The sequence below is a fragment of the Oryctolagus cuniculus genome, chromosome 10 (genome assembly GCF_964237555.1).
Source record: "Oryctolagus cuniculus chromosome 10, mOryCun1.1, whole genome shotgun sequence".
NCBI lineage: Eukaryota > Metazoa > Chordata > Mammalia > Lagomorpha > Leporidae > Oryctolagus > Oryctolagus cuniculus.
In genome coordinates, this window is record NC_091441.1 from 59826325 (window position 1) to 59849535 (window position 23211).

Here is a 23211-nt window from a genome sequence, read left to right on the forward strand (position 1 = left end):
GGGCCAGAGCAGGTAGAGAAATGTTCTCCCCTTTTACTACTCTATCATAGACGGCTCTCCAAAGCATGAAGTACTACCTGGTCCTTTTCTCTCAGTGAATCCTCATTTATTGACAAAAGTTAAGTTTGGCTCTATGTATCCAAGGCAGGCAAAACAGAACAAGTCTGATTTACAGCAGGATCCTGTATTTACTCCAAAATAAATGAGGATGAAGGATGGTCCTGGCCCATTTAGGAGACACAGCTTTAGCAAGGCAAGACCTTTTGGTATAGACAGAAAACAGACAGCTGAGCTCAAGGGCTGGGAGTGGGAAGGTGGGCTCTGAGGCAGCCCCTATGAGAAGCCATCATACCGGGACTGGGATAGTGGCCCAGTGGGTTGGGCTGCTGACTGCAATGGTGGCATCACATATGGGTGCCGGTTCAAGTCCCAGCTGCTCCATTCCTGATCCAGCTCCCTGCTAATGTGCCTGGGAAAGCAGCAGAGGATGGCCCAAGTGTTTGGGCCCCTGCACCCATGTGGGAAACCCAGAAGGAGCTCCTCGTTTTGGCCTGGCCTATGCAGTCATCTGGGGAGTGAACCACTGGATGGAAGATCTGTCCTTCTAACACCGCCTTTCAAATACATAAATCTAAAGGGTTTGTGTTGACCTGATGATCCTGACGGCTCTCAGAGCCACTTCTTTATAATCAAACTTCTGGTCTGAGCGCTTCCATTCTATTGCCAAAATGCACTCCAAAGACCGATGGTTCCCATCACCCCGCCATCATGTCATGATGGAACAGCATGAAATGTAAAAGCTCATTCTCAAGGAGGGACTCTGACTCAACAAAAGCTGCTCTGGTAAAGGCCCAGTGATCTGAGATGACACAGATCCTCATTTAAGTAACAGATGTGGTTTGTGAGCAAAGATCACTCGATGAAAACATCGAGGCTGCTAAATGATAGGGGTTAATGAAAGGTGGGGTGCCAAGGGGCAAGAGGGCAACCCAGTCTGAATTCCAGCCAGACTACAACAGAAATTACATATGCATGACTGAGTCACTTCCTGGCAGAATGTACAAAGCCAGAGAGGGTAGTTCCTGTGGGTACAGCCTTACTTCTGCAGTAAGGTTTGTGTGTGTGTGTGTGTGTGTGTGTGTTTGACAGAGTGGACAGTGAGAGATAGAAAGGTCTTCCTTTTGCCGTTGGTTCACCCTCCAATGGCTGCCGCGGCTGGCACATCATGCTGATCCGAAGCCAGAAGCCAGGTGCTTCTCCTGGTCTCCCATGAGGGTGCAGGGCCCAAGCACTTGGGCCATCCTCCACTGCACTCCCGGGCCATAGCAGAGAGCTGGCCTGGAAGAGGGGGAACTGGGACAGAATCCGGCGCCCCGACCGGAACTAGAACCCGGTATGCAGGCGCCGCAAGGCGGAGGATTAGCCTATTGAGCCCTGGCGCCAGCCCTGCAGTAAGGTTTTAAAAATAAGCACCAAAAATAAGTCTTCCGTTTAGACAAATTTCAGCATCAGCAAAGATCAAAATGCTAATTTATGGAAATTATCTATTTCTGGCAAGAGTACAAAGATGGCTTAAATGTCCCCAGAAGGAAAGAGTCAAATGCATTGTTTAATTTTTTTATTGTTGTAACATTTTGTTTTGAACATCAAACACTGCATCAAAATATGAGCCATTCATTTTAAGACAATTGTCTTTACCATAACTAAGAGTACTGTACTGATGTTCACAATTAATTTTTGACAACTTAAAAGTTATTAGTGGCATTGCTGTCTAATAATCAAATACTTTATCAGAGGCTGAACATAATTATTAAATTAAAAGAGCAAAGTTCCCCCCTCCCTCTTTCTTACCTTCAAAGCAAACCGAAAAAGCAGTTCTCACCTGGAAGAGCACTCATTTTAACTAATACCTAACCAGTTTTATTAAACCCGGAATGCTCTATTTAAAAAAAAAAAAAAAAAAAAAAAAGGCGGGGGAAACAAAGCTTTGCAGAATGAATACGATGACACTTGTAAAACTCCCTGGAAGAATCTGTTTTCGCCAACTTGCAAAAAGAAGAGGAGCTTCCTTTTTTCTAACCGTTTCTTCTTGAAAAGGTCTTGCCTGCACACCTTCAAGAGCAAACAGCGGCAGGGCTGTGTGCACAGGCCCGGTGGCCAGGTGGGCCGCTGAGGGGCAGACATGCTTTCCAGTCACCGTGTCAGCTTGCTTCCTCAGCTGTTCTACCGATGGCTTTAGGACGTCTCATTAGTTTTTCCCTTTTCCAACTGAAAATTATGAAATGTTTTTAAGCACAGCAAAACAGTCCTTGAATAAGGGTTCAGTTTGCCTGCTCCAGGTCTGTCAAGCCCACCACACACCAGTACACGCCTCAACACAGGGACATGAAAGCAAATACTAACACCAGACTGAACTGGAAAGGGGTAAAGGGGTTCTGTCACCGATGGAGCGGCCGACTGACTGACTCAGCAGAGCCCCATCTGCCTGCAACCTCACCCACCGAGGCCAGCCTAGGGTGATGCTTCAATTCACCATTCTCAGGTTTGTGTACAAACACACTCGAGAGCATCTCTCTTTCACAGAAAGAACAATGTCATTTGTACCAAATGGCAATGGATTTTCAGCACAAACTAATACGTTCATAACACTACAGCAAAAGTAATCATCTACTTTCAGCAACAGGGACTCCTTTAAACAAGGAAAGAGACTCACATTAATTAGCCTATGTACCCACTGGATCAATCTGCAGCAACAAAGTCTAGTGCTAACAGACACTGGGTCAGAGGGACCAGATGTCCTCAACCTTGCCCCAGAGATCCAGGCCCTAGGGTGCACCCTCTGAGAAAGCCCCTGTGTCCAAAGAGAAGAGCTTGTCAAGAAAAACAAACAAACCAGTCAACTACTCTAAAGGATAACCGAAAAGAACTAAGAAAGATGTGAATTAAGCTTTTGCGTACCACATATATGCAAATTCCCACTGAGCTGGGGAGAGGCACACGCAGCTCCCGCTCTTCCCGTAAATCAAGGGTGGCTGAGGGGACACATTGACGGTGCCTATGACATCGAGGAACTAACTGCATGGCTGCTCTACTGCAACTGTACTTCACTAACTGGGCAGAATGTCACTGAACATAACCTAACTTCCCTAACCTTGTTTTGTAAGAAATAAACTCACTGAACTACTAGTCCTTGGCAACTATGTAAGGGGGAATATTTGCCCTGGAGAAACCTTGTGCACCCTCTCTGTGAACATTCTGCCACTGAGAACCAGGTTCAACATTGTCTGCATCCAACAGCACTGGGACACTGGCTGCCATCAGCCAGGATTCTGAACTCTCCAATCTGGAAAAATAACTACCCCTTTACTCAAACTTCAGATCAGTATTATTTTGGATGAGGCAAACTAAAACAAAAAGATGTCTCCAACACAACAGCAGAGGCAGGAAAATCTGGAAAGAAAACCCTTCCAGGATGACGTCTGTGTCTCCACCTCCTGCACATACCCAGTGAGGACTAAGACACGGGGCTGTGGCTGGTTCCCTGAAAGTCTGCTAATGGTGCTCTTGCTGTTAACACCGCAGACACTGTCAGCACCCAGAAACACTCAGGAGGACTTTCAGTACACGCCCTTCCCCGCTGACGTGAGCTTCTCACAAGTCAGTAAATGAAGCGGTGATGTACATTTCAGTGACAATGCATGGGTACCCTTCAAGCCCCCATGAAATCTCATAGGGCAGCCTCTGTGTGGCAGACCACAGGAGTCCCTGGCTAATGGAAGAGGCAGAATGGTGGGCTCAGGACACTGCAGAGGGCAGATCGCTCCACAGGCAACTCCAAAAACGCACTTACACACTTTCCACCAGCTTTCTATGGGGTTGTAATTATAAGTGCCAGAGCCAATCCCTGCTGGCCAGTGACCTTTACACAAGCTCCTCTGTGCTTCCCTAACAAATCGGAAGCACCAAATTCCGGGCATCCTGTTCCCAAAGCAAGACACCCAAAGGCCCACCTAAGCCAGGCAACAGGTAGAGACAGAAAAAAGGTCTACTCCCAAGGGCAAACACAAGTGCACACCTGCGTCTGAGGCTTCCTTGAAAACAACTGTTATGGTTTTTGTTTGTTTGCTTTAAAACCCAACTTCCTGCTATTAGTACTTTTATTACAGATATCAAATATAGACCTACAAGATCTGTTCTTCTGGCTATGTCTAAGAAATAACTTAAAGGCGTCTCAGCATGGAGTAGTCACAGATGAAAAAATGACGACAGGAGGGGATATTCTCCCCTGGAGGCCCCCCCAGCTTGGCACACCTGAGCACCGTTGTTTCAGTGTGCAGCAAAGGAAGGGCCTGGAGAGGAGCTGTGTGCAGTTTCAGCCAGTATCACAAACTGGACTTGGGGCAGTTCAGTGGACCCTGACCCTCTGGAAAAAGCCCTGGTTACCGAGATAAACAATCCCAACTGCCCAGTGGAAATGATAATACTTTACTTCGTATAATGTTTTGGTCCACTCCTTTTTAGCTTTTTTCGTTTCATATTATACAACTGAAGGAGCAGCCAGCACATAACTCGGCAAAAAGCACGTGTGAGGGCCTGCGTGTGATGGACCGTAGGCCTCTAACCCAAGTCAAACCCTTCGCTCCTGCTTCCAGGTGCTGAGCAGTGGCCTGGGAAGGCGAAGGAGGTCAGCAGCGCCAGCTCCAGGAATCCTGTCCCTGCTTGGGTGAGCAGGTGTCCGGCCACCTTCCTTTGCCGTGGGGCGAGTAACTGCAGCCCCTTCACTACCAGAGATGCTGCCTCAGGCCAGGTCATCCAGGTCCACCTCAGGGATGGGGTCTCGCCAGTAGCAGAAGGAGCTGAACTCTGGGCACGGAAAGGCAGAATTCTGTTCCTTATCGAGGAGTGGGAACACATGCTCCACAAGTTCACTCAGCCTGTGATATCTAGGAGAAGGGATTGAGGAGGACACAAGCTGTTACTTAAAATTGGTCAAAAGTACAAGATCATGGGTTACAAGGCTGGTTTCTCAGATTCCTCAGATGGGCAGGTTAAGAGATGGGTCAGTCCTGCTGTAAGGCACAGACCTCCTCGGACACGACTAGGAGAACCAGCTATTCTGGAGGAGAAGACACCCAGAGGTTCATCCTCCAAGATGGGGCTGATCTTAGTGAATGTCCATCCCCATGTGCACACACCCCCGCCCCCGCTTCCTGCAGGACACTGGGCCAAGACTGGGAATTACACTTACGATGACTTGTTTCCTTTGGTCCTCTCTTGTATTAATTCACCCTTGGGATTCACGGTGAATATCCTACAGTCTGGAACTCCAACTTGTGTGTATGCATAGACATCCTGCAGAAGGAAACATCAAGCAGGGTGACTCCAGGGAGAAGAAGTTAGGAGATGCTTCTCCAGCTCCTTGTTGAGCCACAGCACTGCATAAACAGAAGATTCTATGGAAAACATGTGGGGCTGGGCACAGGGCAGCCCTGCCATTGACACTGAGCTTCAGATAAACCCAAACTAAGAAGAGTTGTGCCAAGTTCAACACATGGGAAGGTCAGAACCATGGGCAGCCAAGAAGGAGAAGCCAGTGGCCCTGGAGCAGGAAAAGGCCGGGAAGCAATGCCTTCTGCACGCCTGAGATTCAAGGGCCCCAGAGGAAGGGAGGCAGGTGGGGGAGGTGATAAGGAAGAGTGAGCATTCAAACTGGGTCTGGAGCAGGCCCAAGGACAAGGCTAAGAGCCTCTCAGAACGTGAGCCAGAGCAGCCTAAGGAAATGGAACTGAAGCCCCAGGGCAGAGTAGGTGCCTTTGTTTGTACAAATTCTGAGGCAATCTGTACCTACAGGATTCTCACAATTGTTACAGGAATTTGGAACAGATCAAGTGAAAACCTGGAGAGCAGAAAGGACATTTTCTCTTGCTGACAAAGCCTGCTGAAGAATGGCTAAGGCCCTTTAAAGCCCACCCCTCTGAATTGCACCCCCATCAGAATCGGAGCCGAGAAGACACTTACATTTGGACGGTTTCCAAAGGCAGCATAGAAGGGCTGCTTGGACGGGGCAAACAGATTCTTGATATCATTTAGACACTCAATTTTGAACTTCTCTGGTTTCTTTTCTATCACTTCCCTAAGGAAAAAATACACCAATACAATCACCAAACTCAAAACGATGGTTTTCCCTAGTGTGTGTGCCTAAATTTTTGAAAATATTCTGTGTCTGGTCCCTGGTTCCATCCCACATGCAGAGGTAGACAAGGGTGAACGCTGGGGAGGCACCTGTGGAAGGCAGAGAACAAGCTGCTGGGCGACAGCATCAGAGGGCCTCGGGGCAAGATGGTGCCCTGGTCGTTGACCCAGTGCAGGTACCCTCGGGTCATGTCGGCCATGCCGATGGCACGCGCAGAACAGTACAGAAACTTGTAGCCATTCCTGAAAGAAAACATAGCCTGTTTAGCCCACGTGTTTTTACTAAAGGAAGAAAAAACACTTTTCTATTTATTTTTAATTTATTTGAAAAACAGAGAGCTCTTCTGTCTGCTGGCTCACTCCGTAAAAGTGTATAATGGTCAAGGCTGGGCCAGATTGAAGCCAGGAGCTTACTGCAGGTCTTCCATGTGGGTCTTCCATGTGGGTGGCAGATGCCCAAGCACTTGGGCCATCGTCTGTTGCTTTCCCAGGCACATGAGCAGGGAGCTAGACTGGACTCAAACTGGCACCCAGAAGAGATGCCAGCATTGCAGGCAGTGGCTTAATCCATTATGCTACAACTCTGGCCCCCACTTTTCTTTCAACAGATGTAATTAATGTTTTCGGGACCAGTGCTGTGGTGTAGCAGGTAAAGCTATTGCCTGCAGCACCAGCATCCCATATGGGCACCGATTTGAGCCCTGGCTGCTCCTCTTCTGATCCAGCTCTCAGTTTATGGCCTGGGAAAGCACTGGAAGATGGCCCTGGTTCTTGAGTCCTCGCACCCACTTGGGAGACCCGGAAGAAGCTCCTGGCTCCTGGCTTCAGATCAGTCCAGTTCTGGCCATTGCAGCCATTTGGGGAGTGAACCAGTGGATGGAAGATCTCCCTCTACTTCTGCCTCTCTGTAACTCTGCCTTTCAAATAAATCAATCCTTTAAAAAAAATGTCATTTTCATGCTCTGATAAATTCAAGAATTTAGAGGTAGCTGGTTAGGATTATCAAGACTTCACCTCTCCAACGAAAACAATGAAACTATGCAAACTAGAGATTATGCTAAATTTATAAATTCTGATACACTAAGCATCTAGCCTACAAGTCAGATCACAGAACAAAAATTCTAGACTATCTCTTAACTATCTGCTGTAAATGAAAGAAACAAGGGATTTTATTTAAAAGGACAATTTACAGAATAAAAACCATTCCACAGACGTGGAGCAAAATTATTTTTGGTTAGCTGTCACATTCGTAATTTTAGTAGTATTGCCTTCTCACTATTGCTGAAGATGCTCTAGTTTTTTTTAAAAGATTTATTTATTTATTTGAAAGGCAGAGTTACAGAAAGAAGAGGGAGAAACATGAATATGCTCTAATTTTTCAAATCAATTTTATTTGTAGCATTAGGGTCCTACAAAAGCCTTAGATGGCAATGTTTTCCCTCAAAGGGTACTGAGAGGGGCTGGGGTTGTGGTGCAGCAGATAAAGCTGCTGCCTGTATGTAACACTGGCATCCCATTATGGTTGTTGGTTCAAGTTCTGGCTGCTCCACTTCTGATTAAGCTCTTTCCACTAATGCTCCTGGGAGAGCAGTAAAAGATGGCCCAAGTCCTTGGGCCCCTACACCCATGTGGGAGACCTGGGAGAAGCTCCTGGCTCCTGGCTTTGGTATGGCCCAGCTCAGGCCATTGTGGCCATCTGGGGAATGAACCAGCGGATGTAAGATCTTGATATCTTTATATCCTTCCCTTCCTCCCTCCCTCCCACTCTGCCTTTCAAATTAATTAATTAATTTTTTTTAAAAAAGGAATCATCAGAAAGGGATCACCCTATGAGTGAATTGCTTTCCCATGCATGCATGTAGTATCTACTCAAAGTATTACAGTTAAAAAATTTCAGGAAATAGTTAACTGGTGTTGTGGCCCAACAGATTAAGCTGCCGCTTGAAACACCAGCATCCAATATGAGTGCCAGTTCAAGTGGCAGTTGCTCTACAACTAATCCAGCTCCCCAATAATGCGCCTGAAAGCAGTGGAAGATGGCCCAAGTGTTTGGGCTCCTGCACCTACACTAGAGACCCCAGATAAAGTTCCAGGCTCCAAGCTTCAGCTTGGCCCAGCTCAGTTGTTGTGGCCATTTGGGAAGTGAACCAGCAGATGGAAGATATTTCTCTTTCTCTCTCTTTCTCTTCCTCTTTCTCTCTCTGTCTGTCTGTCTCTCTTTCTCTCTCTGTAACTCTTCCCCCATCTTTGTATCTCTGCCTTTCAAACAAATTAATAAATCTTAAAAAAAAAAAACTGTAAATCAACCAGGAATGAAAATCAACTTTCTTGATACACACACACACACACACACACACATATTAAAGATTTAGTTATTTATTTGAAAGGCAGAGTTAGAGAGGCAGAGGAAGAGAGAGAGAGAGGTCTTCCATCTGATGGTTCACTCCCCAAATGGCTGTAAAGGCTGGAGCTGAGCCAATCTGAAGCCAGGAGCTTCTTCTGGGTCTCCCATGCAGGGGCAGAGGTCCAAGCACTTGGGTCATCTTCTACTGCTTTCCCAGGCCATAGCAGAGAGCCGGATCGGAAGTGGAACAGCCAGGACTCGAACTGGAGCCCATATAAGGTACCAGCACTGCAGGCGGGGGCTTAGCATACTATGCCAAGGTGCCGGCCCCAATATATGTATATGTATATGTATATGTATATGTATATGTATATGTATATGTATATGTATATGTATATATCTATCTATATCTAGATATCTATATCTAATATAGATATAGATATATCTAAAAAGATTTATTTATTTGAAAGGCAGAGTCACAGATCTTCTATCCGCTGGTTCACTCCCCTGGGTTAGGCTGAGGCCAGAAACTTTGAACTCCATCCAGGTCTCTCACATACATGATAGGGAGCTAAATATTTGGGCCATTATTTGCTGCCTTCCCAAGTACAACAAAAGGAACCAAGATTGGAATCAGGGTAGCTGGGAGCTGAACTAGACTCTGATATGGGATATGGACATCCTAAGCAGCAGTTTAACCCACTGTGCCACAATGCCCACCCCTCTTGTTAAATTCTATCTTAAAAAAAATTACAACTATCACTACTTGAGGTACCACAAAACATTTTTGGAAATATGGAATTTAAAAATAACTAACACAAAGATGCTGAAATCCCTGAGTAGTTTTTTCCAGAATACATTTCCTGTGAACTTTTTTGAAGACCACTCATAGATACAGCTAGTGCTTAAAACTCATGGCAGTGTGAGAATTAGCTCAGATATTATCGTGCTGCAGAGCTGGACACACAAAGCTCAGGCTCCTAGTGGTGGTTGCCACTTTTCTTTGTGTGAGGCTGTAAGGAAAGGGGTGGGAAGCAAGAGCAGGAATAGCTGGGCCATAAACATACAACGCATGTAGACTGACCAAAGATGCGATTTTTCTTTAATGATTAAAGCACAACTCCAGCCCTCCAGAGCCAGGGGACACAGGAGGGGATACTTACTCATTGATGGAATGGTAGAGTTTCGCTATGCCCTGATGAGTCCAGTCTTTACCCAGCTGTGGAAGAATCTGTCCCAAAGCATCAGACCTAAAAAGAAGGTAGAAATAGGAATTCACAAAGCCGAGTGTTTTCCTGTTTGGTTGCATATCAGTTGCCAATAAACGCTGTCTGGGGAGCAGGTGTGGACACTCTACAAAACCAATTTCATCACCCTTTCTGCTACTGAGAGGCAGCCTCCTGCAATGTACTTACTAAGGTGCTTCTAAAAGTGGAGTGACACAAAGAGCAAATGTTCATTTTCAGAGATAATGCATCTTCTCCTCCTCCTCCCTAATCTCAAGTTTGTTTTCTTTTAATGTCAGAATTTGGAGGCTGAATATCTTAATCTTTCCAAAAGTTATTTTTGTCCTTTTATATGCCTCCACCCATCTTCCTTCATCTCTAGAATGAGTGTAGATGACATTAAGGATGTTGCATGGCATACGGTTTAAAAAGCACTCTTGGTTATGCCTGTGGGCTGGGTGCCCCAGGTGCAGACACCCACCCCCACCCTGCCCCAGTGTCTATCACTTCCTAAGCTCGGGCTTACTTGGTTATTGTTCCATCGATATCGGAAATGACAATCTTGTCATTCCAGTTCCAGAGGTAAATGGTGCCGGCACAGCGGCAGGTGCCTTGATACTGGGTGGTGATACTGAATACAACATCATTTGGGCCATTGTGGAGCTTCAGTTTTGCCTTTCATAAAGAGAATAAAGAGAAATCAGCTGAAAACAATCTGGAGCAGAGTTTAAAAATTTACAATGACTGGTGTTTCAGGATTCCAACAACCGTAAGGCAGGATGGTTCCTCTGGTGTTAGGATGCAGACTGACCTAGTGCTGAGCGTGCTCACAATGACATGGGCTGAGGGAGCCACTGCTGAAACAGTCTTCTGGGACTCCAAGGACTTTCCTGATCCCCACAAAACAAACCTCTCTATTCTTCCTCCACATTGAGAATCACTGCCTAGACCACAGGCTCCTACTGGTAGCAGAAAATGGGTCAAAGTCAGGGGGGGAATTAATGGAAAAGGGAAATTATGCCTAAACATGGTATTTTTCTACTGTTGTGGCTCTCAAGAGATACTCCATGGCTCAGTGCTGGGTTGGCTGTGGAAGATGTGTCAGGGAAACACATTAAAAATAGATTCCTCAGCTCACTCCTGGGGATGAGAGAGCTCTGGTGCTGGAAGAACCCATGTCACAGGATCCCCAGGTGGCCTGAAAGACAGAGACACTGTCCCCTATAGATGATCATTTACATGACCACACACCATGTAGTGTTTTTATGGCAGGGAACAAGAGGGAACAGAAGAGTAAGCAGGTCCAATTAAACAGTTACTGACGTTCTACTGGATCCACATGGATCACAGAACACTCACGATCTGGTCAGAGGAGAGTCGGAGAGACTTCTTATATGAGGTTGTGCTGCCATGGCTCAGGGGCTCAGGGGGTATAGGGTCCACTTTAATAGATTCTTCGAGTTCCTGAGACCCCTCGTCACTTGATGAGTCGTCCTCAGCTGGCCTATTCAACATCAACCCAATTAGTGAAGAGGCAGTGGGATTTAATTGCCAAGAGCTCTTCATTTAGGATCAAGAAAATAAAACACATCCTCAATGCTTTCTAGGAACAGAAAAAGTTGTTTGCTCCGTCATTTCTCCCTCGCTACAATTTCTCATGTCTAAAATATTTGTATCATTAACTGAGAAGGCTACTGTCCCCTTCCCTCTCATAACTAGCACAGTTACTTTCTGGTTATGATCTGAAATTTTCTGCTATCCTCAGTGAATACTATGAGGTCTACTGACTCCTGTTGAAAAGGCTATTTATGTTTCAAAAGGTACAAATTCAAAAAAAAAATTGTTTTCACATGGTCAAGTGCCACATAATGTTTCAGTTTACCACAGACTGCACATACAACAACAGTTCCATAAGATTATAATACAGCCTAGGTATGTAGGCAGCTACACTATATAGGTTTGTGCAAGCACACTCTGATTTCCTATTCAACAAAACCACCTAAGATGTATTTCTCAGAATGCATTCCTGTTGTTAAGCAACAAATGACTATACTGATTTTATATATTTTTAAATATTGATTTTTGGGCTGGCACTGTGGTGTAGATGGTTAAGCATCTGCCTGCAGTGCTGGCATCCCACATCATCCCACATGGGTGCTGGCTCGAGTCCTGGCTGCTCCACTTTTTTTTTTTTTTTTAAATGATTTTGTGGGACAGATATTACCACCTTTTTTTTTTTTTTTTAAGATTGATTGGTTTATTTATTTGAAAGGCAGAGAGAGATTGATTGATTGATTGATTGATTTTCTATCTGCTGGTCCATTCCCCAAATGGCTCCAACAGCTGCATCGATCTAAAGCCAGGAGCTTCCTCCATGTCTCCCACTCTGGCCATTTTCCACTGCTTTCCCAGGCCATTGCAGAGAGCTGGATCGGAAGAGGAGCAGCTGGGACTCGAACTGGTGCCCATACGGGATACCGGCACTGCAGGCAGTGGCTTTACCTACTACACCACAGCCCCAGTCCCTGCTCCATTTCTGATTCAGCTTTCTGCTAATGCACCTGGGAAAGCAGCAAAGGATGGCCCAAATGCTTGGACCCCTGGACCCCTGTACCCATATGGGAGACCCAGATGAAGCTCTTGGCTAATGGTTCTTTAAAAAAAATAAAAAAAATTATTTTTATTTACTTGAAAAGCAGGGGGCTGGCACATGGCTCACTTGGCTAATCCTCCACCTGCGGCGCCAGCATCCTATATGAGCGCCGGTTCTAGTCCTGGTTGCTCCTCTTCCAGTCCAGCTCTCTGCTGTGGCCTGGTAGTGCAGTGGAGGATGGCCCAGGAGCTTGGGCTCCTGCACCCATGTGGGAGACCAGGAGAAGCTCCTGGCTTCGGATTGGTGCAGTGCCGGCCGTGGAGGCCATTTAGGGGGTGAGCCAATGAAGGGAGGACTTTTCTCTCTGTCTCTCTCTCACTGTCTATAACTCTACCTGTGAAATAAAAAAAGAAAGGCAGAGTTGACAGAAAGAGGGAAAGGGGGGGCGGGGGAGATATCTTCCATCCACTGGTTCACTCCCTAAGTGGTTACAATAGCCAGAACCGGGCCAGGCCAAAGCCAGGAGCCTGGAACTACATCTGGTCTCTCATACTGGTGTCAGGGGCCCAAGCACTCGGGCCATCTTCTGCTGCTTTCCCAGGAGCATCAGTAGGGAGCTGTATCAGAAGTGAAGCAGCCAGGACTTGAATGGGTGCTCATACAGAATGCCAGGATCACAGATAGTGGCTTATCTCACTGTACCACAATGCTGGCCCCAGGCTAAACGGATTTTTTTTTTTTTTTTTGACAGGCAGAGTGGACAGTGAGAGAGAGAGAGACAGAGAGAAAGGTCTTCCTTTTTTTCCGTTGGTTCACCCTCCAATGGCCGCCGTGGCCGGCGTACCGCGCTGATCCGATGGCAGGAGCCAGGTACTTATCCTGGTCTCCCATGCGGGTGCAGGGCCCAAGCACTTGGGCCTTCCTCCACTGCACTCCCGGGCCACAGCAGAGAGCTGGCCTGGAACAGGGACAACCGGGACAGAATCCGGCACCCCGACTGGGACTAGAACCCGGTGTGCCGGTGCCGCAAGGCGGAGGATTAGCCTAGTGAGCCGCGGCGCCGGCAGCTAAACTGATTTTAAAAAACTAGTAAAAAAAAATTTATGCACTCCTACAAAGAAAATGGTACAAGGTAAGAAAAGAAACTAAGTTTATACAGAGTACTGCATTCAGGAGTTAGGGGTGGAGAAGAACTGGACTAGGGAATGTAAACAGATGGCAGCAATAAGAATGGGGCACACTGTATGGGAGCAACCCCTCAGGGGTGGCCAGTCCAAACGTCCAGAGGATACCTCTTCATCTGGGAAACAAAAGGCACTCAAACCAGCCCTTTACATTCTTTTTATGTCTTCCCTTTGGACCTGACAGGAGGCAGAGCGAGCAGAGACACTGGGATAGCATCTCTTTACACGACCCACAGGATCCTTCCCAGAGCCATGCCTTAGACACCCAATTCCATGGCTTCACAGCAGGGACAAGGTATTCAGGGAGCAGTGACGAGCACATCTACATCCACCCCTTACCCATCCACCCCTTACCCCCTATATAACCCTCCCACCACACACACATATTTTTAGAAAACCAGAAGCTGTCAACTACAAAGTGGAACAAAGTATTCAATGCCACATCGGTCTATAGAAGACGACATTTCTGACTAAGAATTAAATAAAACTGCCAAAGCCAACTTAGTTGCAACAGCCACAGCAGGAGCAGCCCAAGAGCTGTGAGCAGGAAGGAAGGTAAAGGCACCCCCACCTGGCATTGGCTGGCTCCTTGGTGTTTGACGGCAGGTCACTGGACGGCAGTGCCTCAGATTTTCCCTCCTTGGCCTCTGGCAACTGAAACAGAAGGATGATAATGACACTGTGAAATGTTTTCCCCACAGACAAGCCCAAGTTCATCAGCAACCCTCTCAAAGAAAACTGCTTTCTGAGTCCACAACTTAAAAATGCTTAGAAAATAGATACTACTTTGAGCCAAAGGACAGAAATCTGAGATAGAAGTTGTGTGCTGCCACACAAAAAGCTGTCCCTTCAAAGCCAGAGGTAAAAGATCTTAGAAAAGCAAGACTTCAAGGCACAAAATAGAATACAACTAGCCCAAACTTGTAAGATCCCTGGCAGACACACTGGGACTGCAAAATGGAAGTGACTGATATTTGTCTCTCCTCCTCGGAGTACAGCTCAGAATCTGCTTGAGAAAGGACTAGAAGGCAGCCTGGAGACTAAGCTGATGTCGCACTTGAACTTAGTTCAGGCATGACTATCCTTTTGAGCTTTGAAAAACAAGCCAAAGTCTCTAAATCCTCTTTCTCAGAAAGCTTTGGGAAACTAAGACCTGATTTTACCAGTAAAATTGCAATTTAAATATCTCTAGTATTGAGCTGTAGTAAAGGCTGGAGGTAATGTACATAAAGCAACTAGCATTGTACTTGTTCACAATAACTGCTCAAAAATGGGAACTGTTATTAAAAATAGCACCATGTAGCATTTTCTGTAGTTGCAAAAAAGTTTCTTGAACAAAGGAAAGATTCATTTCTTTTCAGCCCATGGAAATGATTACCTCTAGATCTGTTACCTGTTTGGTCATGCTTTCTCTCTTACGCCAAAACCACCAGCGACCAGATTTTTTTGGCATCTTGTCTTTGACCCAGGACTCAACTGTGGCCTGGAAACAACCAGCTCAGGTTAGTTTGGGCAATCTATCGGTCACAGAGCATCTCACTATTTTCTACCATTAGCCTGTAGGATGGTGCCTTGTTCGGGAGAGTGAGCGATACTCTCATAGCTCCCAAAGTGATTTTAACACCTCTGAAAAACAGAAAGTGTCCTGCTTTCATGCAAGCATCACTTTTTGCCAGTTCTATGGTGTGAGACAGGCAGTTCGGCCATCTAGGACCTGAGGGGATGGCAGTTAGGAAGTTCTCATTTCTCTGTCTTTGGAAAACGTGGTTCTCTTGAGTTAAAAGGACCAACTAGGCTCATAACATCTTGGCAGACAGATTAAAAATAAATTTTGAGGTTCCACACAACAGGTGTCTAAGCCACAATCTGACCTAACCACACTGATGTCAAGCTTCTGTAGGCTCTACCACCTTCTTCCTGCTGCTTCTTCCCACAGTGATAAGAAACAGTTTTTCCCATTCGTTCCATATTTAACTTACAATTAGTAAATTTCTCAATTTTTACATACAATCAGAAACTGGTAAAAACACCTAATAAAAATGACAGGAAGAAGTGGCAGCCTAGCTAACCTGCTATATTTGGGGCATGAGATAAATTTAGAGGGCACATATAACTCTTATGATCTTTTATACTGAATATTAAACTTAAGATACTTCAGGTTAGTACCCAGTTCAGGAATACACACACATGCATTTTTCTAACATTTTTCAAAGTACTCTATACTGTGGATACTTTCTAGAAGAAATCAAATGTGGATCACTTGCCTTAGGCAGACTCTTCTGGAATACTTGCAAGCTAAGAATCATCGGAGCAGCCAAAGCCCAATTATAATAACTGTGGGAAACAAAAATTGTGCAAAACCATTACAGAAGGAAAGAGTGAGAGAGGAGAAGGGGGCAGGTAGGGAGGGAGGAAGAGAAGAGAAAGAAACAAAATACGCAATTTCATATCATTTTCAATAAAAAAGATGACCAGCTACATTTTTGTCATATGAGTAATTTTTATTCAGGCCAAACGTCTCTGAATAGGGAAGCCTTAAAATCTATAAAACTGAGTGACACTTCAACACCTCATTCAGAACTGAAGCTGAGACTTCACTTTCACTTCAAAGTCACTAGTTAATTGGCTTGCTTATATGGCAAGTTTTAAATCAAGATAAACTCTTAAAAACAGCACTTGTAAAACACTACAAGAGTGTTTAATAATGAAGAAACCAAGAGTATTTACCGGTTATAGATCCTTATTACAAGGTTAGGATTGTCTATAAGTCCAGGGTTTTCTGCAAATTCATGGTAAGTAATGATATGTTCCATGAATTTTTCTGCAATGTAAAGTGTAAGCGATTAATTTGGTTAGAGATTACATAAATTCCTATATTAGATTATTACAATACTCTGCACTACAGGAATAGTAGACTAAAATAAGTTCTTTCTTTAAAAAGACACTTTCATTATTCTATCAAAAGCAAAATGTCAAGATTTTTTTTCTTTTTTTCCCAAATAAGAAAGAGCACTTCCTTTCTATTCTAACCCTATTCTACTCATTCTTTCCCTAATTCAAAGATACAAACAGGCAAAAAGGGCACACTACAGACTTTTAAGAAAACAGATTACAGATACGGCCAGTCAGCCAGCTACACACACAGATGTGGACAGAAGAGACACACACACACACACACACACACACACACGCACATGCAACTAATAAAGCTATAAATTCTATTCCCTTCACAGACAGAGAAACTCTTTATAGACAGAGAATTGTGTAATGAGGAATACTCATGGGGCTGAGTTTTAGGCGCACGGTATATTGGTAAAAACAGTAACAACTTATTTACAATTGCTCAGAGAAAAAAATAAACCCAGAATTTGGCTCAGGGTCTGTCAAGAAATAAACCTCAAGTTCTTCCTGAGACAGAGGTTTTGCATGAATTTCTGTGCCTTGTCTCTAAACCTGCATTCCAAGAGATCTGGGCTAACAGAAATATCTCCCGTGCATAATTCTTTCAGAGGACACGCACATTTACCTTCACTTCTGTTTCTGCTTCCTCCAATAACAAATAGTACCTAAGTTATCAATATTTAAAACAGAAGTATAAATTTGTATAAATTTTTTCTTCTTATATATTAAAAATATGTATTTGTAACATACAAAAATATATAGCCTACTGAGGATTTACAAAGATTATAAAAAGAACATGGTCTATTTAATTTTGTTCTTAGGAGGACTTAGTCATAACACACTCTTAATTTCTTGCAAAATATAAAGCAAACAAACAGATTGAAGAGATGAAGAAGAAAGAGGCCTAGTTAACAAGTGTCCTGTGAGCCCAAAGAGAAAAACTTCAGCAGAACACAGTTCTAGGGCTCAGGCACCTGCTCTACCACATCACAACTTCAGGTCCTCTGATGGGGAGAGCAAACAAAAGGTGATGGTACTCATGGAAAGAAAACCTTTACTTGGAGGAAAATCAATCAAGGGCTACCAGCTAAATTGGGAAAATATAAACAAGAGTTTAGTTTGAAAGCAAAGTAAAACCAAAAGGCTGAAGAATTTCGGATGGTTGCATCCACAGGGACCAACCACAAAGGAGTGTCCTAAGTGTCTCTGCGAAGATCTTTCCTTGTGGGCCAACTCTCAAGCCTGAGACAGAAAAGTTACCCCATCTTTTGCCAGAAAGAACAGTTACTCAGTGGACAACCAATTTCCTATAACTTCAGGGCCCTACCCTCATGTCTAAGGCCCAGTGCTTTCCAAGAGGACAGCTGGGCCCAGTTCCATAAACATTCCAACAACTTTACAATTAAGAAAACCAACACAATATGATCTGACCCCAGCTGGTAAGCATCAGGCAGCTTGAGAAATCTCAACCTCTTAATTTGAAAGTAAAATCTTCAAGGTACTTTAAATAAGGGGAAAAGGGCCAAACATTACTACCTGCACAAGATCTCTAGAGCATTCAAACATTTTGAGCTGACTAAATACAAGTTTGCAAAGTGATGACCAGGTCGTATCCTGGGGTGGTGAAAGAGCACTATTCCCTGGCATACCTTTGGAAATTTCTCCGTTCTCACTGAGGCCCCCACAAAGAGAGAGAGTGACATCAGGCAAGTCCATAGCAGAATCCGAGAGGCACTCAGTACCGCTATCTGCGGCAGCACTTCCCACAGACTGTGGGGACTGGGAGCCAGAGAGCGTGTCCGACTCAGGCCACTGCCTGGAGCCAGGGTCCAAGTCACTGTGGAAGTGGAAAGAAAACAGGGAAAGTATTTTGCTTTAATACAACCTCTTGTACTCCTAGTTTACTCCATAATTCGTTGGGGCTCAAACCAAATAACCCTATAAAATACATAAACAGATCTCTAATCAGATTGCAGCTTCTATAGGGAGTGTTTAGAATTGTCTCATAGATGATATTAGGGAAAAGCTAAATAGCACTATTAAGGAATTAACTATGGATATCATAAATATGAACAAAATCACTACAGTCATTTGCAATAAGGCAAACATTTCAGCTATGACCTTTCTTGTCTTAATTAGAGTTATAAGCATTTATTTAAATTTCCACAATGAAAATGACAGGGTAATTAAGAAAAATCTGATGTTTCGAAGACTTTTGATCCTAACTTCCTATAAAAAGCTGTGGTTCTAAGTATTTCCTGTAGAAAATTACTATAATCCAAGGATGTAGTCTTAAAAACAAAGCTTCTCTAAATTCATCTATTATCTTACAAAAAAAAAAAAAAAAAAAAAAACAAAGCAGAAATTAAGAGAAAATTCTCAAGAGAAACACATATACTGAGACAAACTGGAAGTAAACTGTTCTTCAAGCAATGAGGACCAGAACTAAAGATAATCACCTAGTATTTTCATTTTGCTAGATACGTTACAGAAGCTAGGTTTTTAGGTCATAAGGGAAACCTTTTTTTTATGGACCATAAATTTAACAGAAAAAGAACAAGGAAATGGCACTTTACATTTCTAAACCAAGATGTTCATTACTCCACCCCCTTTAAGTATCTAATGTGACATTTGAGATACCATCTTATAATTTACAATTCATTTATTGTATTCAAAAACATAGCATTTTTAATTGATTTTAAAAATATATGAGATCCAGTGATGTATCACTAGAAAAAGTCTCAAAATCGGGCAATAGAGGGCAGCAGCGGAGTACAGATGCATTGTAATCAGCAGTTTCAAAAGCTGTTATGCTGTGCATGTGAAGCAATGAAAGACTTAAGAGTTTTCGAAATTTTCTTCCTTAATAGCACACTTGTACCACAAAGCGGAATTTGACTGGATCAGCAGAACGTTCTTTGCTGGAAATGGTAAAAAGCCAAAACCTGTTGGTAAATGGTTAACAGCCTGTTGTTAGGCTGCTGGCATGAAGGGGCAAGGTTAATCCTGGCTAAAACACATACAAAAGTTGCTCTGGGTTCATAAACACCATGTCCTCTTTCACAGGAACACACAGTAAAGACTCTCACAGTTAGTGTGGCTGTATGACTGTACGATCAAGTTGTCAATGTGGGCAAAAGGCTGTGCAGTAACCTTTTCCAGTTTGCCCTCCCTCGAATGACCCTTTCTCCTATAAATATTGGATTTAGAAATACAAATGTTGCTGCCTATAAATACTGGATTCTGAGACCCTAAAAGAATGGTGGAGTATTAAGATGGAAGGAGCCTGTGTTCCTGAATCCCTGTGTGTAATCTCTCCTACAAAACACAGGACCAGAATATTATCACATGGGCAAAAAAACAAACATCTACTGTGATGCCATTCGGATGCTCTCCAACCAGTAGCAACACTCAAACACATGGAGGATGTCTTCTGACTCCACATGCTGCTAGATTCCCAAGAGTGATGGGACTTACACTCAAGTTGAGCTACGATGACAAATACTGGATGTTTAATATTAAAGATAACGATCATGGCAAAACAAAAACCTATAGGTAAAAGATGCTCTAAGGATTTATGAAATGTCTCAAGAAATAATTAGTTCAAGAAGGAAGACACTTAAGGTAGTAAATGCCTAAAGAGATACACTATAATAAAATAAGATCTCATTGCATTAGTCATATTGTCCATTTTTTAAAAGGGAAAAGAAGAAATCTAAAAGAATACCAATGTAAATAAATGATTAAGGACAGGGAAATAGAAAGATGATAATTCTCAAGATAGCTTATATTTTTATTTTCCTAGTGTGAAAAAAGTTTGTTTTATTTACCATTAAAAAAAAAACCTGTTACTACAAAGTACATAGATATTTAGACGCAAATTTAGGGCATGGAACTAGGATGAAATTTTACAAATCACCAAAAAAATTCTGCAAAAAGTTAAGTTTATCTTTATATCAATCCCCTCTTTCTATTACAATGAAATATGAAATGTGTTTTCCAGGGGCTGGTGCTCTGGCGCAGTGGGTTAATGCCCTGGCCTGAAGCACCAGCACCCCATATGGGCACCGGTTCTAGTCCTGGCTGCTCCTCTTCCAATCCAGCTCTCTGCTGTAGCCTGGGAAAGCAGTAAAAGATGGCCCAAGTCCTTGGGCCCATGCACCCACATGGGAGACCCAGAAGAAGCTCCTGGCTCCTGGCTTCAGATCCACACAGCTCCAGCCATTGTGGCCATCTGTGGAGTGAACCAGCAGATGGAAGATCGATCTCTCTCTGTCTCTACCTCTCTCTGTAACTCTTTCAGATAAGTAAAATAAATCTTTAAAAATAAATAAAACGAAATCTGTTTTCCAGTAACTCATTTTTATTTTTTTAACAGGCAGAGTGGACAGTGAGAGAGAGAGAAAGGTCTTCCTTTTTCTGTTGGTTCACCCCCCAATGGCCGCTGGGTGCGGGTGCAGGGCCCAAGGACTTGGGCCATCCTCCACTGCACTCCCGGGCCACAGCAGAGAGCTTTCCAGTAACTCATTTAAAGGTGTTTGGTTACGTGTCTGTGGTTCAACATATTCAAGTCATTTTTCCATGAAGAAAAGTTGACTTTTTTGTAATCACATAGAATTTTCCTATGACTGGAAATGAACATGAAAAGACAGTTCAAGTTTACTACATGTGAGGTTCACATTTGTGTTATTCACAGAGAAAAACCATGAGAGACAGGAGGAAGACTGGGTGACAATGGTGAGAGCTATCATCAATGTGGGGAACACAGCCTGCTAGGATGGGGCCTCACCAGATCCAGGCTGAATTCAGGAAATGTCTAGGATCCCAGACTCCAAAGGGAGAAGATGTTTTTTGTAAAGCATTTTCAAATACAGGTGCATTACTTTTAAAACACAGAATAGGCTGCCGCCGCAACCGCGGGTTCTAGTCCCGGTTGCTCCTCTTCCAGTCCAGCTCTCTGCTGTGGCCCAGGAAGGCAGTGGAGGATGGCCCAAGTGCTTGGGCCCTGCACCCGTATGGGAGACCAGGAAGAAGCACCTGGCTCCTGGCTTTGGATCGGTGCAGTGAGCCAGCCATTTGGGGGGTGAACCAACGGCAAAGGAAGACCTTTCTCTCTGTCTCTCTCTAACTTTGCCTGTCAACAAACAAACAAACAAACAAACAAAAAAAACCCAAAAAACCCACAGAATAAAGGAAACAAATGCTAACAAATTTCCCCAAGCATATTGAGTTTGCATTAATGACTACAGAAATGACTAACAAAAGCTAGATATTCTTATGTAAGTTTAACTAATATCTGTCTTCTCAATTTATCAATACTGTTTTTGTAAGTAGGTAATAATCTCAAGTCATTACAGTCAAACAACACATGCACTATTTCTGAATTTTCCAAAACCTGAAGCAATCATCAGATTCAGCTTAAGGACAATTTACCTTGTTCCTTTTCCTCAGATGAAATAATCAGAACACTTCAGAGCTGTCCACCCTTCAATACACAAAGAACACACTACCTTTTAGGGAAATATAGAGCTGCAACTTCAGGTTCCAGGACTTTTAAGTCATCAAGGTAAATATCATCAGGTCCTTGGTGCTGGCTTCTCTTGTGGACACCTGTTTTCATAAGAAAATCATATCAGATAATTTATTTTTCATTTACAACTCTGCAAGAAAACAAAGCCTTGCAAACATAAGACTGACCATGATTTTACTTTTGAAAGTATCAATTAGCCTTTTTATTTATGTTAGTTCTCAATGACCCCAGCCAATGGCAGAGAAATTCAGTGCTCAATAAACACATGTGATTTACTCATTCTGTCTTCCATTTGCTATCACAAAAATAACCCTAGCTCCTAGACAATGTATATTTAATGGTGAAGTTCTAAAAATATTTATAGATAAGAACAAACATGACCAAGCTTGAGACAATCACCTATGAAGGGAAGAGTATCATTGGGAAAAAGGATATTCACGTGGTGCCCCAGTATCAACCTATATATCACCTTCTAACTGCGGGAAGACACAGATCCTTTACAATGGCTGCATCTGCAGACAACACAAATGATCACTAGTCACGATCATCATGAGATACAATACAAAGTACTCCAATACATCCCATAAAGTCACCTTCAGGATTACTTTATGGGATTGCAGGCACTTGGCCTTTTCAACTTCTCTCTGGCTCCTAACTTCAGTTTCCTGTTAATTAGACCAATGAGAGGTAGTGGTGACAGCTCAAAAAATTGGGTTTCTGTCACCCAAGTGGGAGATAGTTTCTGGCTCCTGGCTTTGGTACCCCAGCTGTTGTAGGCATTTAGGGGATGAATAAGCAGATAGGAGTGCGCTCTCTCACTGACTTTCTAACAAATAATAAACGATATTTAGAAAGTAATCTTGAATTCAAACAATAAAATACTTACACCAAATGTAATTAAGCCACTAGATCTGCACTACTCCCTCTAGTGACCACCAGTATCATATGTGGCTACTGAGTCCTTAAACTGTTTCTGGTATAAATGGCAGTATACTAATTCTATTTTTTTTCTTACATGCAAACTATACCATTTATTCTAAAACAAAAATACAAAGTACCTCATTAGCATTTTTTAAATTAGTTGCTAAATTAGATATTTTGGATTTATTGGTTCATACAGATCATTAAACAAGTTCATTTGCTTATTTCACTTTGAAGTTGGCTATGAGAAGACCTCAAAATTACATATGTGGCTCATATTACATTTCTACTGCATAGTGTTATTAGAGTAACTTCTATTT

The 23211-nt window shown here is 43.4% G+C and overlaps 1 protein-coding gene across 3 annotated transcripts in view; it reads right to left on the reverse strand.

The window, feature by feature from the left end:
- Positions 1 to 1603: 1603 nt before the first annotated feature.
- Positions 1604 to 23211, reverse strand: part of LPIN2 (lipin 2) — a 99033-nt gene continuing 77425 nt past the window's right edge. For all 3 annotated transcript variants that reach the window (XM_051851363.2, XM_070050416.1, XM_002713608.5), the window contains exons 8-20: positions 21951 to 22050; positions 18090 to 18277; positions 16267 to 16360; positions 15804 to 15873; positions 14933 to 15022; positions 14111 to 14193; positions 11122 to 11266; positions 10289 to 10437; positions 9700 to 9786; positions 6283 to 6435; positions 6019 to 6133; positions 5249 to 5352; positions 1604 to 4943 (exon numbers count right to left, since the gene is read on the reverse strand). In XM_051851363.2, the coding sequence (XP_051707323.1) occupies positions 4799 to 4943; positions 5249 to 5352; positions 6019 to 6133; positions 6283 to 6435; positions 9700 to 9786; positions 10289 to 10437; positions 11122 to 11266; positions 14111 to 14193; positions 14933 to 15022; positions 15804 to 15873; positions 16267 to 16360; positions 18090 to 18277; positions 21951 to 22050 (1523 nt within the window). In that variant the 3' untranslated portion in view covers positions 1604 to 4798. The remainder of the gene's footprint in view (positions 4944 to 5248; positions 5353 to 6018; positions 6134 to 6282; positions 6436 to 9699; positions 9787 to 10288; positions 10438 to 11121; positions 11267 to 14110; positions 14194 to 14932; positions 15023 to 15803; positions 15874 to 16266; positions 16361 to 18089; positions 18278 to 21950; positions 22051 to 23211) is intronic.